Source organism: Cryptotermes secundus, unplaced genomic scaffold (genome assembly GCF_002891405.2).
Source record: "Cryptotermes secundus unplaced genomic scaffold, Csec_1.0 scaffold289, whole genome shotgun sequence".
NCBI lineage: Eukaryota > Metazoa > Arthropoda > Insecta > Blattodea > Kalotermitidae > Cryptotermes > Cryptotermes secundus.
In genome coordinates this window covers 217,634-234,921 of record NW_019722431.1, presented here as the reverse complement: position 1 = coordinate 234,921, position 17,288 = coordinate 217,634, and the positions used below count along the sequence as shown (strand labels likewise).

The 17,288-nt window shown below is 39.9% G+C and overlaps 1 protein-coding gene across 4 annotated transcripts; it reads right to left on the bottom strand.

Moving 5' to 3' along the window:
* Positions 1–1,858: 1,858 nt before the first annotated feature.
* Positions 1,859–17,177, bottom strand: LOC111861366 (probable flavin-containing monoamine oxidase A). Of its 4 annotated transcripts, XM_023845870.2 has the most exons (12): positions 16,905–17,177; positions 16,722–16,792; positions 16,179–16,447; positions 14,893–15,049; positions 12,148–12,263; positions 10,625–10,761; positions 9,380–9,521; positions 8,085–8,264; positions 7,355–7,539; positions 5,601–5,744; positions 4,350–4,521; positions 1,859–2,479 (listed from the first exon to the last, which is right to left on the bottom strand). In XM_023845870.2, the coding sequence occupies exons 2-11, from the start codon at positions 16,780–16,782 to the stop codon at positions 4,365–4,367; spliced, it is 1,548 nt and encodes a 515-aa protein (XP_023701638.1). In that variant the 5' UTR covers positions 16,783–16,792; positions 16,905–17,177; the 3' UTR covers positions 1,859–2,479; positions 4,350–4,364. The 4 variants fall into 4 exon arrangements, with proteins under 4 accessions (XP_023701638.1, XP_023701636.1, XP_023701639.1 ...); XM_023845868.2 differs by lacking the exon at positions 16,722–16,792 and having other exon boundaries at positions 16,905–17,174; XM_023845869.2 differs by lacking the exons at positions 1,859–2,479; positions 16,722–16,792 and adding an exon at positions 2,492–3,426 and having other exon boundaries at positions 16,905–17,175.
* Positions 17,178–17,288: the final 111 nt, after the last annotated feature.

Genomic DNA, 17,288 nt, shown 5'->3' with positions numbered 1-17,288 from the left:
TTTCTTTTTATATTTTCAAAATAAGTAGGCTGAAAACCAGACGGCCTGTATGACATAAAATACAGATCTCATTTAAATCTCAAACACTGGGTATGAATGGCTAGCTCGCTTAATAAGTTTTCATGCTGTCACTGGTTAAAATCTGGGCTTGGATACCAGATATCCTGAGACTTTCATTTTCTTCAGTCCCTCTAAGAAAATACTTTAAATTAGGCCATAACACCTTTTTTCCACATCCTTTACAATTCATTATTCACTGTCACCTTACCATCTGATGCTATACAGTCAAGAGCTCATGACTGCATCATTAAATAAACCACAAATAAATAAATTCCAACTTCTACTTCACACATTTATGGACACGGAGAATTTTTAACAAAATACAAGGTTAAATAATTTCTGCTTGTGCAGTGTAATCTCTGCCATGCAATTAACTTTGAAACAAGGTATTTGTACCAGCAATAAATGAACACCAAGGCCACTCTGATATGCAAAATTGCAAACAGTGGCAGTGGAAAATATGTGTAGTCCAGTAAGATACAGCTTTCAAAGTTTGATTTCAAAATTCGTTCTTTGTAGTTTACATCTCACTGGACTTATGATCGATAACAGACAAAACAATCTCCAGCGCTTGTCAGCACTGAATTTACTCACTAGATAAAGGCACAAATATTTAATTAAATACACATGAGAAAGGTTTCAAATAAAAGTTATAATTCTTAATGAACAACTTACACAATCAACACGTACACTGTTCAAAATGAAGTTCAAACATGCACTTTGCAAAGAGAAATACCTCTTAATGAACACTGCATATGGTACATAAATCTTTTTCAAACTAGTAACAAACTAAAAACTCCCTCTGTGTAAACTTCTGTCAAATTGCCACTGCAATAATTAAGTTGCCTGTAATGATTCAATTTGAGGAACATTAAGCATTTTAATGTGCCTCTCATGAACACATTTTTTTATATTAAACTGCTGTTTTAATACTGGTTTGCTGTGATAAAAGGACAACTTTGGTGCTCACCTACAAGGCAACAGGGTGTAGTAACCCAGAATAACAGAACATGAATCTTCAGCCCTGGGAAAACCTCACACCTCACAATGAGAATCCTCATTCAGGATACGAAATAGACTGACCAAAATTTGTTCAGTTTCAGTCTCGCAATATACATATTATTCTAAGATAATTATACAGGCCACTCCATAGCTCAAGCGGTTAGTCACTGCCTTCCCACTGTGGCGGCCCGGCCGCTCTATAGCTCAAGCGGTTAGTCACTGCCTTCCCACTGTGGCGGCCCGGCCGCTCTATAGCTCAAGCGGTTAGTCACTGCCTTCCCACTGTGGCGGCCCGGGTTTGATCACGGGTCTGGTCAAGCGGGATTTCTTGTGGACAAATGGCACTGGGACGGGTTTTCTCTGAGTACTTCGGTTTTCCTTGTCAATCTTCATTCCACCAAATTCTCCATCATCATAATCACCTGGGGCAGGCTATAATAGGCCACTTGGTGGCCGCTGTGCCAAGTGGGCCCAGTTGGACTCCACCCCCCACTAAGCTAATTAAAAAAAAAAAAAGATAATTATATTTACAGTTTCCCCACTATGAGAAGTTTTGGCCGCAACTCCAGCCATCATACGGAAGTACTTACACAGTCATTTGGGCTGCGCCATAGCTCAAGCAGTTTGTCACTGGCTTCCCACCATGGCGGCCTGGGTTCGATCCCAGGTCTGGCCAAGTGGGATTCGTGGTAGACAAAATGGTGCTGGGGTAGGTTTTCTCCAAGTACTTCAGTTTCCCCTGCCAATCTTCATTCCACCAATTGCTCCACAATCACCCTCACCTATCATCTGGGGCTGGTACAATAGGCCAGAAGTGGCCACAGTATAAGGGACTTAGTCCCACCCTATTAGCAATAAAAAAATATACAGTCACTCTAAACTTTCTCTCCTTTCCCCTCTCCAATGGTCAATGTTTACAGTTTTGGTAAGGTTGTATTGTTGTTTACATGCAGGTCTTTAATTGTGGACTTAGGCAAATACTGAAGACAGACGCAGCGCATTCCTCTGAAGCACTGGTTAACTTCCACTGGACTATACAGTGTAGGATCCAAGAAGGCAGTGCTTCTAATGAGTAATAAATTGGAAAGGATGTTGGAGAAAATAATCACAACCTAATTTGAGGTATTATTTCAGGATATGTTTGGAGGGACTGAGGAAAACAACAAAAACTGTCACTCAAGATAGTCTATGTCATGATCACAATTCAAAACAGTTACCTCCCAGATACAAATCAGAAACATTATTGTTTGTGCCAACTGTCCTCTGCTCCTCTGAAACACCCCATCATCAGTAACTGTGTGTGAGATAAGATGAACACAGCTCTGTTCCTCCGCAAAATCAGCGAACTTCCATTGCACTGCTTGGCCTCACATCCCAGGATAAATCTTCATAGTCACCGCTGTGAGAACCATGAATCCTACACGAACATATGGTGCTCTTTCAGGGATGAACATTGTCAAAACTGTTAGATATGTTGTGAAAGAAGAGTGTGGGAACAGTGAGCAAGGGAGGAGGAGGGACTTGCACAATTAGTTTGTCTGAAGTCATCAAGTGATCAAGCAATAAAAATCATATTGGCATCTGCCCAGAATGACTCCCGAACTAGTGTAGATATGACACCTAAACCTATTCCTGACAGACTGTAACTACTGGGTTCTCATTCTGATCTGATGGAGAATGAATCTGCTGCATATTCTCGTCAGGGTTTGGATATGACTGAGAACAATTTAATTACACTGTATTTCTTATTTTGAGGAGGCTTATGAGATAACCTTTTCTTTCTGTCTGTCTGTGTATCTTCCCCTCCAATTCCGGTCCTGTTTATATAACTTCTGGACTGACCACAGAGAGAACACAGTCTCCAGCAATTGGATGCACCAGTTTCCACATGGTCCAAGTCTTATAAAAGCAAAGAAGGCAATTAGTTCTTCCCAGAACTTCTTGTTTATTGCTTTTATTATAATTTGCTAAGAAAAAATGAGAAGCATATATATAACATGGGGCCAATGTTTTCATGACTGCTCATGATATCTGTTGATTCAGTGACAATCATTTTGCATTCTCAGGGCTAGGCTTTTGTCATGCCAAACACCAGACAATTCTGGTGAGCTGGTGAGTGGGTGGTAACGCTCTCACTCTCGTTTTGTGGATTATTTTACGACACTGTCAGTACCTAGATCACGCAGCACGGAATGGTGTGATGCATGATGCGCTGCAAGGAAGCGGTTGTGGCCTATCTGATGTACTGAGCCATGTTTATGTTTGAATGGCCCAGGAAAGTGTTGGCCAGCCCGGTACCTCTCCCCTCCTCGGTTTACATAATCCCATCCTTCCTGCGTACCACGTGATTTCCCTTTCCTCAAACTGTTTAGAAAGAAACCCCTATATCACTGCAGTGGAAGCTGACAGTTGGCCTTTCGTTTGCCAGCGGTTGGCAAGGTAGTTGGTGAAATTCTGTTTGGATTCTCATTCTGGCCATTGAGGACAGGGACTGCCTTATTGCAATGGGTATGCTGGGAGTGTTGCAACAAGGGTTTTGCTGAGGTTTTATTTTATTATGTGACTGGGTTTGTATTGCCCCATTTTGTGTGGCTGAGTGTGAAAATATAATGAGGGTTTACACAGTGGTTTGTTCTGTGTGTTTTTTGGCCCACAATGCCCCATTTGTGATTCTGTTCAATGTGAAAATGGGGTAACATTCTGAGTAATTAGTTGCTGTTATACAGTCACTCCCAAAAATTAGTTCTTTTCAATGTCTCTTTCATCCCTCAAAATTTTCACCCTTATGACAATGAGAAAATTACATACTGAAAGGTGTCCAATAAACTTCTAATTGTGGTCCCCACCTCCCCATGTCCAAAGTTGGGTCACCATAATACATATGTCAATACACTCACCACAACTCCTTCTAAAATGTGCTCCCCCAACAAAATCGTATGTGCATTTCCTGTTTCTGACATCCAACCTACATGTTCAGTCCTATTAAAGCATCACAATCTAACAGCATGGATAATATAATTTATAATGGTGCCACAGTGCAATTCATTGAAACACTTCAGTAAACATGTAAATAGATTATAACATTTAACTTATGTGGTAATATATTGTGAAATACCATTAAAATTTCAATACCTTCAAACACTGAACTAAAGTGACAGAAACAGACATAAATGTTTTAAATGAAATGGGAAAAGGGTTAAAAAGAAATGTCGTACTACTTGTACAAAGCCAAATTTTAAGTAACATTCCTGGTACATTAGAGCCAACAATATATCACTGTTACTTACCAGTTAAGAAGAATGTTATGCTATCCGACCAACTCCTACAACCCAGAAATGTCTGCGCAGAGCGTAAGCAGTCCAACCCATTGCGATCAAGACGAGAGGAAGGCAAAGCGTCCATCGGTAGACATGCGAGACTGGCAGCACATGGACTGGTGAGCTTGATCTTAGTATCAAACTGCACAACATATATAAAATAGAGAAGCAAGAAAAATACATAGAATTAGAAGCAGCAAAATGATAAATATAAATTTACAAAACTTATGAAAAACATGTCTAAGTTGCATGATCATCAGGATGGTGATGGAGATCATTACATCATCACCGCAAACTTACAAGATTCTGTTTTCAATAAACAAAGGTAAAGTTGTGCCTGTGCATAATTAGCTAAACACTATGCCATGAAGATATGTAAGGGAGAAGAGTTATAGCTCCACTGCTCTTGGCCTCGGTCAGCTTCATGCCAACAGGGAAATTGCTCCTGTTACCCACTGGACAGGAAGCTGGGTGGGCCAAGAACTGGTCTGGACGTTGTGAAGAGAAAAATCTTTCTCCTGCTGGGATTCAAACCACAGCTGCCCAGCCCGTCACTATGCTGATTAAGCTACCCCAGCTCCTCTTTCCAATATAAAATGGGAGACAAAACTGCCATACCAGTGAACATGTGAACATGCTGAACACAGAGAACTTTTCTTTCATACGGTTGCTTGAACAATGTATGACATAACTTCAGAGATGCTTTCAACAGGCAATAATCTAGGAACCAACATCGAAGTAATGTACTGACATTTAAAATAATGACATGAATTCATCGAAATCAGCATCATGAATGCTGGCACCATGTACCAAGAATTAAGATGTGCAATATGTTGCTACTGGGGATGTAATACTGAAAGTGTTCTTGATCTAGAAATACAAAAATTTTCAGTCACACAATGTATCATCAGTTTCCATAACATGTGCCACACATTTCAGCACCTAACTGCTTTCTTCAGGCACTTAATTACTTGAATATATGTGTGTAAACTCTAGTATACTTCCTGCATGTAAGTAATTTTGTGAGCACCTACCAAACACATGTAAAGAGTGTTACAACTACGCCACAACGCTTGCAAGACACAATATGAATCTTCACTGCTATGAAAATCTCAAATCACATTCATCTATAATGCTTCTAATTTCATATGTAACGATACAGATTCAAATGTTTCTAAATATTAGAGGCAGTATTCAGAAAGCAGTAGCAATTGTACTAACTTAATGGCTTGGAGATCTGCAGCAGTAACGATCTCTGGGCGAAGTTCCCGCAGGACTTCAAGAGCAGATCGTTCACCTGCCTGTACAGCTCCATCCATGTAGCCACACCACTGTGTTGCAGTTTCTGTACCAGCCCAATATATCCTGCAAATAAAAACATTGCTAAAAGCTGTTCTGGAAGCAACCCTGACACTCACCTGATTAAAAATATTACCCACAAAACATTGGCATGATAAATAATTTGTTAAGTACATGGATTAAAATAAAATGTTAAATAAAATGGGTACTTTCTGACACATTCACATCAGAAAGTTGTAAAAAATGCACCTATTACCTGTTTGTTTGCTGTCCACTTGAAATCTTATATTATGGAATTATACTAATATTTTTTTATGATATTCCAGTTTTTGTTAAAATTGAACAATAATAGACTCAGAATGATGACCTACTTCTTTCTGCAGCTATCTCAAGGATACTGATTGCAAAATTTGATAAATAATTATCAGGGTGGAAACATTATGAAGAAAGCGAAACAGAGAGAGAAACAAAGCACACATTTTATGCCCAATATGCTAATAATTTAACAAAAGGGAGTAAATTTGACAGAACTGTTACACTATTTACACATTTCAGAACTTGTTTACTTTATGTATAGTTGCAATACCATAATAAAACATAGCAGGCAAGGCATAATGGAAGAACTAACAACAGATTGGGAAGGAAGTATTCAGCACTAGACACGTAGATGTCTTGCGTTACTGAATTTTAATCAAGAAGAAAAAATCCTCTTCTTGATTAGAACACCGATTTTTCAGTCTCAAACTTCAAGAAACATCTGACATCCACTTTTGCTTTGNCCCCCCCCCCCGTGCCAGTGCTGAAAGAGGACATGGCCCGAGAATTACATTTCTTCAATGCGACAATATGAAAATATTTCATCGAAGAATGTTCTGATATCAAAAGGATATGTAATGCATTTTAAAAAGAAGTTTCCAGTACTATAAATTGTGACTGCAGTAAGAAAGCAGATCTAGTAGGGAAAATTCTTGTTCTCATCTCAATTCTCAAAATTTTTCCAAATTCTCATCCCAAACTAAAAAGTAATTCCTGCGCATGCCTATTTAGAACATACTGAGAAGTACAGGAACAAGATGGAAATGAAATATACTCAAAGAAAGAATAACAGGTAAGCCAAAAAAGAAATAATCTACAGGGAGGTCCAGAAATCCAGAAATTCCTAGAATGCATGAATTCAGAACATTCTGAGAGGAAAATAAACAGGATGGAATGAGACCTCACTATAAACCACAGACCAGAAATACATGGTGCCCTTTGCAACAGCCCTACACCATAAGGTTGACAAGGACCGACAAGCAAATAAATTATGTAAAAATGGCTTTACTTTATGCCAAGCAGGTTGGCATAACCCTGATGAAGTTGAGTTCCATCTTGGAGGTAATCATTTTAATTCTAGTTAGGTATCAAATGTTCTAACCAAGAAGACTGAAATCAAAACAGGGACAACAGGTTCGGAAAGACGTCACACAGAAGGGAGGAAGGGCCTAGGAGGAAGATAGAGAGAGAGGCCTGATTGCTAGATGACCCACATAAAAGTGGAAATGCCAAAAGATGAAGGACAAAGAAGAAGGAAAGAGAGAAGGAGGATGACATTAATAAAATGCCTCTACTTCTTCACTCAACTGCCTTCTTTGAAAATTCTAAATCTGTGTAAGTAATAAAGAGGAATAAGTTACCTTCCAAAAGAAGCCCTTATGTGATGAAACCAGCCCATCACCCCAGGCGAGGTCCCATGCATTGGGCAGCCTCCTACATAAGTCTCGTCACTCCAGTTCTTCTCTACATAGTCAATGGGATCATGAACCCAGTCACCCCAAAATTCCGAAAGCGTCTGCAATACTGACTGTTTCCGATGGCACGGCTGAAGTATAAGTATCAAAAACATGGAAATAAATGCATGATTGCTGTAAAACTGATATGTTAGTGGCAAACTGCCCGTAAACTATAATAACTAAAACTATTAACTAAACTAGTAACAAAATAAACTGTAAAGGGATTGCTATTACCACACCTCAAATCTTTTTGACTGGTCTGATTTTAAGTTTCCTAACAATGGTGTTCTGCCTCCACAGGTCACGATGATCATGAACATAAAGCACTTAGAAATATGGAAAAGCAGACCAAAACCATTCTCAGCTGATGTAACCCTTGGTCTCAGTGTGAAACTTCATGTACCTCTTTCAGTGGTGACTAAATTCTTCTCTCAAACTACACATCATCCTCCATTATGAAAAGAACAAGATACAGCAGCTTTTTCACTAGAAAGCTCCATAAAAACCTCAAGTCTGGATACGACTAGTGTATCCACACTAGATCCGAATAAGGTATTTCTAAATATAAAGTAGGCATGCTAACCACTCAACCATAATACTTGGTCACATGTAATTCTGTGCTAACAAAACTCACGTCTTTAGAACTCCACTCTATTCCGGTTTTGCTTGCCATGTAGCCGGCTATAGCAGGTTGACCGTCATGTGTAGTGGCGTCATATGCTGCACTTATGGGTCCTCCATCACAAATGTGCTCAGCTTCATGTCCTCCACAGCTGAACACTTCTCCTGAGAAACCTTTCTCCCTCCAAAAAGCCTGAGAACATAAAGCAACATGCTGGCATGTCAGCCAGTGTAGGGTAACTACACAAGCAATCTTCACTGTTACTATGACAATCTTGAATGCTCACACGCACAGTATCATTCACCATGTTTAACGAACTACTGCTGCAACATGTATCGCCTCAGAAGTAAGTTAAGTTGCAGGAGTGGGGTGAGCAATACCATGCCCTCAAATGTGCCCACTGCACCACATCTGATAATAGATGCATATGAAGCATTGGTGAAACAATGATAGGAGTGGGGTGAGAGTAAGGGGCTTGACACTGCAGCCTCAAATGGGTCTACTGTATCAGCTCCTGGTGATGGATGAGTCTGAAGCACTGGAGCTGGATCATGATAAATTCCTTGGCACTGTAGCCTCAAATTGGTCTACTGTACCAGCTCCTGGTGATGGATGAGTCTGAAGCACTGGAGCTGGATCATGATAAATTCCTTGGCACTGCAGCCTCAAATGGGTCTACTGTACCAGCTCCTGGTGATGGATGAGTCTGAAGCATTGGTTCAATACATACAGGAGCTGGGTCATGATAAATTCCTTGGCACTGCAGCCTCAAATGGGCCTACTGTACCATCCCCTGATGATGAATGACTTCAAGACATTGGTGGAATGAAAGCTGGTTGAAGAAATTCAAACCACTCAGATAAGCATCTGACCCGGTTCCAATTTGTCCACCATAAATCCCACATGGACTAACCTAGAATTGAACCCAGGGCTCTGCAGTGGGAAGCCAGGAACTCACCTCCTTTGCCTGGGAAATACTTAGTATTCCCTGTGACAAATTCATGCCAATAGTATGGACTGTGTGCTTTTCCAATCACCTTAGTACATTACAGAGACTACTACAGAGGAACCCCCATATAATGTTTCTCGATTTCAGGCTTTTCCTCTTCTAACAATTAAGTTCAATGATTCCAAGTCAGTAAATTCAGTGTTCAATCTTCTCCACTTAAGATTTCCTTGTGTCTAGCACTCAAATCCACTGCTCCACAATGAAACCTTAAACGGGAGTTTCACTCTAGTAACTTTAAGTTGGTTATTTAACGATGCTGTCAATATCAAGACTGTAGTGTTGCAGAGCAATAACGTACTTTGGGATAAGTGATGACAAACTTGGTGAGGTGACCAACAGGATACCGCTGTAATAACTGTCTGTGCTTGAGAGGCAGAGGTGGAGAGAACAGGATTCGGAGTACCTCTGAAGGCGGTAATGCTACTACAATATATTTACTCCTGAAAGAAGAATGAACAAGCATATATTTTTAAAGAGAATGAGAAAGAGGTGAAGAGACAAACACGTAAGTTACCTTGACTTATCTCAGAACTACCATAATACCTTCATACACAAAGTTTCAATAAAAAAAACTTCAGATTTATTACTTTACACACAAACGAAACTCAGATAGCTCAATCTGTATTGTGACTAGCCTACAGGCTGCACAACTGAACAGGTGGGATTCAATTCCCAGCAAGAGCAAGAGCTTTCCTCTTCTCCATAACATCCAGACTGGCTCTGAGGCCCATCCAGCTTCCCATATTACAGGTACCAGGGTCCATTTCCTCAGGGGAAAAGCAGCTGAGGTGTGAAGCTGACCACTCACCTCCATCAAGTGCCATGGGTAACAATGGTGGAGCTATACCTCCACTCTCCCGTATGTCTTCATAATGTGGTGTGTAATTAATTAAATCCAGGAATAACTTTACTTTTGTATTACATATAACGCTACATGGCTAAACAACCAGCAGAACCACTATATTATTATTCACTGCCTCAAATCTCACACTGAGGACTTTATAAAAATAAATAATGTCATCTTATTCACTAAAGAAAATATATAGCTGTCCCTGTTCCCATGCAACATGCTATAAGAGTACAGAATTGTGGTGGTATAGCTCCACACACTCTACACACTGGTACAAGACAGAAATGAGTGATCAGCTTCACACTCAGTCACGGAGGCAACACCCCACTGCTTCGCTTTGTGCTGAACATTGGTGCGGTTCTCATTTTAACAACAGTCATATCACACAAATAAATTATAGCTTACTTAATGTCTGACCTCCCTGTTTGAGGAACCTGCTATGATTTATATTACTCTACTATATATTGCACTGTAATTCCTTTATTTGGTCTACTAATACATGTAAGGTTTACAGGACAGTGAAAATTTATATTGTGTATTAAGACACCAGAATTTTTGTAGGTGGTTACCAACATTTTGGAGAAATGTTCTACCACTGACACATATCAGGCCCCTCTAAAACACTGGAAACCGCCTATAAGACCATAAGCCAGGAGACTACAATGCAATCTAGGTAATTACTGTCTTCCTTACCTATGCACTTGGCCAGATTGAGTGGTCACTTGGACTCCACTTTCAGACTGCTCAATTTCTGTTACTGGGGTGTTCAGGATAATCAACTTGTTCCCAATTTGAGCGGAAAGCTTCAAGGCTATCTGCTGTGCTCCCCCCTTAACAGAAACAAAATAGCTTAACACTGTGAAGTGCATCTAAGTAACACTAGTCCCTCAGAACCCTTAACAAATGTCTGAACTTCTCACAGTAACTTCTTGGACATGTAAGCAAGTGAAGGGTTAAGGAAGCATTTCCTAAAGTGTGTACTGTGGAACACTGGTGTGCTACAAGAACGATAAAAGCACGTCACACAATTTACTTAAATACTGTTTATTCTATATTGAGCTGTTTACTGCCGTAACACATTAATTTGGTATTAGTATTCTAGCTTGTGTTTTAAAATGATTTAATAATGGTATTTCTTTTTCAAGATTTTCCTACAGGAGGCCTCTGTGTGTGCTCACTTATACTTTGCACCCCCACCCTCACCACCAGAATGCCAAAAATTTAAAAACTATAACAAACTGTGCTGTAGGTAAATACAAAAGGGAAATGGTGGGTAATTTATTTTTCTTGAGACTTGCTTCAAGTCACTGCCAGTAGCTATGACTACATAACATAAAATGATGGAATGAAAGATGAATCTGAGAGGACTTGGAAGGAATTGGTCATGGCCTAACCAGGGTAAGTCATCATTATATACTGAGCTACTTAGCTCAAGCAATAATGCTTCTGCCTTGTATTCAGGAGGTGCTTGGTTCAAAACTCAACTGGGACAGAGAGCACATTAACTGCAGTTTCTGGGGTTTCATTCAGTCCCTTCAAATCAAGGGATAGCACCTTAAAATTGTGCCATAACTATATCTTTTATGATTTATTATTCACCATCATCCAATCATTCCATGCTACACAGTCTGGATAACTGATGGCATTATTAAATAAAGCCCTGTCAATATGGAGTTAGTATTCAACATTCTGCAGTCTGCCTCCATCCCTACTGACATCGATATCATCACTACAGTCACCACGAAAGCTTCATAACATTTAAACTGTAAATAAAAGTATACTAAAAAAAAGTAAAGGTATCCCTGTAACAGGCCTTGGAGGCCCATAGGGTTTGGAGATGTTGAGGTTTCCACATTTTCTAGATAATCGGCTCATAGATGGCATTAAGGTTGTCAGCCTTACGCGTCGGCTGCCCTTTACCCCCAAGAATATTCCTGGTACTCATTTCTGTTAGAGGCTGAGTCAACCCCAGAGCCACAGTGTTGCTGGAAGGATTAGGTAGACTGAAAAAAGTCACCTCATCGGGATGCAATCCAACGACCTTCTGGATTGTAGCATAGTGCCTCAACCAACTACACTACTGCATAAACTGTAAATAGGTATATAAAAGAGGATAGTCCTTACATGCATTATCAGGAGTATACTATTTGCACAGGCTATACATTAATATTATCTAGAAAAAACAATATTCACCAATTTACTGTTTACAATCTGACCTTTATCCGTAACTCTCTTGCTCCAGTTGCGCTTGCACTAAACTGATTGAGCAGTCCATGTGTACCATTTGATAAAGCTATAACATACAACGCTGACAGCTGTGATGCTTCAGTTCCTGAACACAAAAGGTGCATATCCAATTATAGACTGTTTTAACCTACCAACTTTTTCTTTTGAGGATGCTATACTGAAAACAGTTTCAAAATCCAAACACCCATAAATATTCATAAAAATACTACTACACACCAACTAACTAACTAATCAGCTATCTACATAATTACTACATTTAAACCCCATTTTAATGTTCCTTTGAGGACCACTCAACTTGAACACTAAAGAAATGAGATCTTTAGAAGAGAGAAAATGTCAAATTTTGGAACAATAAATAACAGACATGTGTCATTATTTTGTACTAATTTTACTAAGCTTAAATCAATTAGTATTACACATAATAATAATTTTAATACTTAATAATCACTTGAAAGGCCAATGGATATATCAGCAAGAATTACAAATATATATATATATAAATATACACACTACTCTGTCCAAAATGTATCCGACCTTGGGCTGGGAAAAAAAAGTTCTGTATCTGGGTGGTTACAATACCTAATCGCCTTCAAAATAGGCCCCTTGTGACTCCACACACTTAGCCCAGTGGTCCTTCCATCGCTGGAAGTAATTCTGGAAGGCTTCTTATGGAATGGCATGCAGCTGCTCCGTCGCGTTCTGTATGATGTCCTCACAGCTGTCAAAACGGCAGCCTTTTAGCGGTGTCTTCAATCTTGGGAACAGCCAGAAATCACAAGGAGCCAGGTCAGTAGAGTAGGGAGCCTGGCAAACCTGCGGAATGCTGTGCTTGGCCAGGAAACCCTGGATCAGGTGTGATGAATGAGCTGGGGTGTTGTCATGATGCAGCTGCCAGTTGCGTGCGTCCCACAGCTCCAGTCTCTCGCGCCGAACTGAATCACGAAGATGGCGGAGGACTTCTTGGTAGTACTCCTTATTGACAGTCTGGCCTAGTGGTGCGTACTCATGATGCACAACACCCCAGTAATCGAAAAAAACAGTCAGTATCACCTTCACATTGCTCCGAACCTGCCGTGCTCTTTTAGGCCTCGGGGATATTGGATGCTTCCATTGTGACACCTGGACCTTGGTTTCCGGGTCACATCCATACACCCATGACTCACCACCAGTGATCACAGTCTTCAGGAACTCAGGATCCCTGTTGGTGCACTCCAGCATGTCCTGCGTGACCTCAAGGCGGAGTTGTTGCTGCTCCAGCGAAAGCAGGTTGGGGACAAATTTTGCCGCCACTCTTTGCATGCCCAAATCCTCAGTTAAAATTGTGTTTGCAGAACCTCTGCTGATCCAAACCTCATCAGCAACTTCACGGATGGCCAAACGACAGTCCTCCATGATCAGTGCCCGCACTTTTTCAATGACATCAGCATTGACGGTCTCCCGGAACACTGCTCACTGTCCGCCAACATACAGCCATGTTTAAAGTGGTTGAACCACTCTTTAATTTGAGTGACCCCCATTGCATCATCACCGAAAGCCTGCTGAATTTTGCGAATTGTTTCCGCTTGGGTATCCCCAAGTTTCTGACAAAACTTAGTGCAGTATTGCTGCTCCAAGCGTTCTGTCCTCTTGAGTGAAACGAGAATGCGACGAACACGTGTTACACCACTTTGCTATCTGGCAGCCACAGACACATCCAGCGGTGTTGCGAGTCAGCAAAAAATCACGCATGTGCAGGAAAGTCCCTTCTACCACTGCGTTCAGTTTCCCAACCCTTTGGCCATTACCTACAGCGGAAAAAAATAAAGTCGGATACTTTTTGGACACATGATATATATATATATGTACAGTCTCCCACAATATAGGAGTATAAGGTGTACTCAATTAAGGCACATATGTACTGATATATTTGGCAGTTTTATACTGATGGGTGATCTAAGCAGCTGAACTATAGAAGTTTGTATATAAAACAAAACTGAAGCCTAACCACCAAAACCTTGTAGATTTGTTGGAGGAAGATTCTGAAATTAGGCTTTGGGTCTTGTTTTTGTAATTAAACCTCCAAGGTTAGCAGTGATAACATGGAGGACCACATGATGGTAACTTTTAAAGTTACTTGGACAACCCGCTAACACGTAAGTATCCAACATTTCCCCCCAGCATTATGACATCTGTGTGGTTTTCCCTCGAAGATAAGGGCAAAGTTTCACATTCATATTAAAAAGAAAAACACTTTGTCACTGGCATAGTATTCCCCTGTAACATCAGAGGTGAAAAAAAAATGTATTGTACTGTGCAAAGTTCTAAATAAACTGCTGTCATATCGATACCGATGCTCTGAAATAACCTGCTGCCTCCATCTTCAGGGAAACTCTTCTACTCTGACAATGGAGGCAAAAGGTTCTCCCAATATGTTGGTATCCACGATGATACCACACAGTACCACAACCAAGATTTCAATCTGAAGCTAACTGTCGCTTAGCCAATTCAGAATTTCACCACCTTCTACGTGGAGCCCATTGGTTTTTTACTGAACCAGACATACCACATTCTAACACCGTATTTCCTTAATATCCATTTTAATATTAGCCTCCCATCATGCCAAGGTCTTCAAACTGGAATCTTCCTTTCAGGTTTTGAAACCAATATTTTAGATGCATTTCTTACCACTCCTATGCAAGCTACAAGATGAGGCATAAAAGATTAAATGTGCATACCAAATGTGGAACGAATGGCTGCCCTCACAATATCCTGGGCTGCTTTGGTGGACAGATGCCTAAGCAACAAAGTCTCCATTGTAATTGAATCCAACTCCTCAGCAAATATACATTTCAATGGATCAACAATTGTCACTTTGCTTAACATCTGCTCAATCTGAAAGAAAAACAACAGCACACTTCTTTAGTCTTGTTTATATACAAGACTCTCAAGAGATAGCATCCATATTCTAAAGGATTTCAGTTAACAAAACACCATATTTTCCAGAAAATAAAGCACTCTTCTTTCAGGCAAAATCTGCTCATAAAAGTGGAGCATGTTTCATACTGACATGCTCAATTTTGTTTGGTATTTCGCTAAAAGCTACCACCAAAAATTATGTAATTTACTGCTATTAATTTGTTCTCATTTTTTAAAATTTGTTTAGTTACTTAAAGTTTTCATTACTTTCTTCTGTGGTTCAACAAAGAAAAATGTACTGTTCTTTGTCTAAAATATATATAAAGGCATGCCATATCTTGAGTGACCAACTTTATGGAAATAAAAGAAATCTCAATGTAAGTTGAAAACAGAATCTAGTAAGATTCTAATTATGACAAAGATCTTCATCACTGTCTAATAATGACAAACACTCAGATCTTTTAGCCACGGGGTTACAAAGTTAGATTACAACAAGCATTCAGCTTAATTTTGCAGGATTATAGGATGGACGACTGGGTAAATAAGGTCTGATTCCTGGCAGAGGCAAAAGATTTTTCTCTTCTCCACCGAGTCCAGGGAAGTTCTGTGGCTCACCCAGCCTATCTAATGGGTATCTGGGACAGTCTCCCTGCAGGTAAAGTAACAACTCACCTCCATCTAGTGCCAAGGTAAAGAATGTATGGCGCTGCAGATCCACTCTGTCATGAATGTTTCTTAATTAAGCACAGGGGTGTTTGCTTCTTCACTTTTAAATTCATTAATTTATAATTCTGGATTTTATTTTATTCTGTTCCTCTTTCTTCCAATGAGGAAAAAATTACATATGCAGTTATATAATAACAGGCTAGCTCAGTATAAGCACTGCAATACATTTTGTAAACTTGACATATACAATGTACAATGACTTTAATATAAAATTTTCAAAATGTTTTAATACAGCATTAGGTTTAATCTTAATCAACCATTCAACACATTAAGTTATGGTGCAGAAATATCAAAATATCTCCAAATACTGGTAAACATACTGTCTCTTGTTAAACAGTGCATCTGTCAGAGAACTGTAAAAGTATACCGAGAAGCTTACTTTTAAAACAAACTGTCGAAGTTCATAGCAACTGTAAAATGAACCAAAATATGGGAAACTTGAGCTGTACTTCTCAAACACTGTGGCACCTGCTAGCACCACTTTACAGCCAGCACTGTACTGTGGGTATGTGTGGAGATTCAGCTCTTGCAGCAACCGCAAAATGTGTGGCTGTGATGAGCTGACCCACTGACCTCCCAGATCAAATTGTTCTGTTAGTAGATTGGATGTTTTCAGGGGTACTGTCAGGGTTCGGCCACCTACACGATCTGAAATACATGAAACAGAAATTTCACTGTGAAACTTCATTCAAAAGTAACATGCCTGGCTTGTATTTGTTATATGAGCCCACTTCACATACTGGATGGGACACCGACTAGCCTGGCTGTTTTCATGATTTTACTCAGATCCTCTAGGCCTTTGGCTTCCGTGAAGGGTGTGACTATTGGCTTTTCATGGACTCTGGAAAATGGAGTTTGTTATGACAGCTGCATAATTCCATTATATCTAGGTTTACTTTATTTTATATACAAGTAAGCAAACCATCTTGATAAAGTCCTCCTGCACACCACTGCACATCTTCACTAACTGCCACACTGTCCATAAATGTACGCCTACCAACAAATGATGCATTCAATTAAACACATTATGAGAATAATTTTCATTCCTGAGATTACAGTAAGTTCAACTGCTACTGATAAATAGACTGCAATAAAAGTTTCCAACCTTTTGCTTCTAGTACTAAAATCCTTAAACTTGAATCTCTCCTCAAGAGTCTGTACGCTGCAGTCAAACCAGAAATACCAGCTCCTACTATTATGACATCTGTTTCAGTCATCATGCCCTTCTCACCGCGCTCAACGCAGTTACTTGCAGATATAGCGTAGTGTGTCATTATTTTTGGATTTTATAAAAAATACTGATCACGTAACTCATTCCACTCAAACCCACACACGGCATAACACACACTTTCAACCGCAACATAAACACACACACAAAAATACTTCGTCTACCGCGGTCTCACGCGTCTCACTGACCTCACGGATCACGAAATAACTGATAGCCTTTGCTTTCGTTAATTTAAGTTGTGACGGCTGTGCTTCCGAATAT

Excerpts from the sequence above, each read along its gene's own strand:
- LOC111861366 (XM_023845869.2), bottom strand. The coding sequence starts at position 17,073 with ATGACACACTACGCTATATCTGCAAGTAACTGCGTTGAGCGCGGTGAG. Across the intron at positions 12,264-14,892 it reads AGCCATTCGTTCCACATTTG|GAACTGAAGCATCACAGCTG; the intron begins GTATGCACATTT and ends TTTTGTGTTCAG. Across the intron at positions 5,745-7,354 it reads ATAAGGGCTTCTTTTGGAAG|GATATATTGGGCTGGTACAG; the intron begins GTAACTTATTCC and ends TTTTATTTGCAG.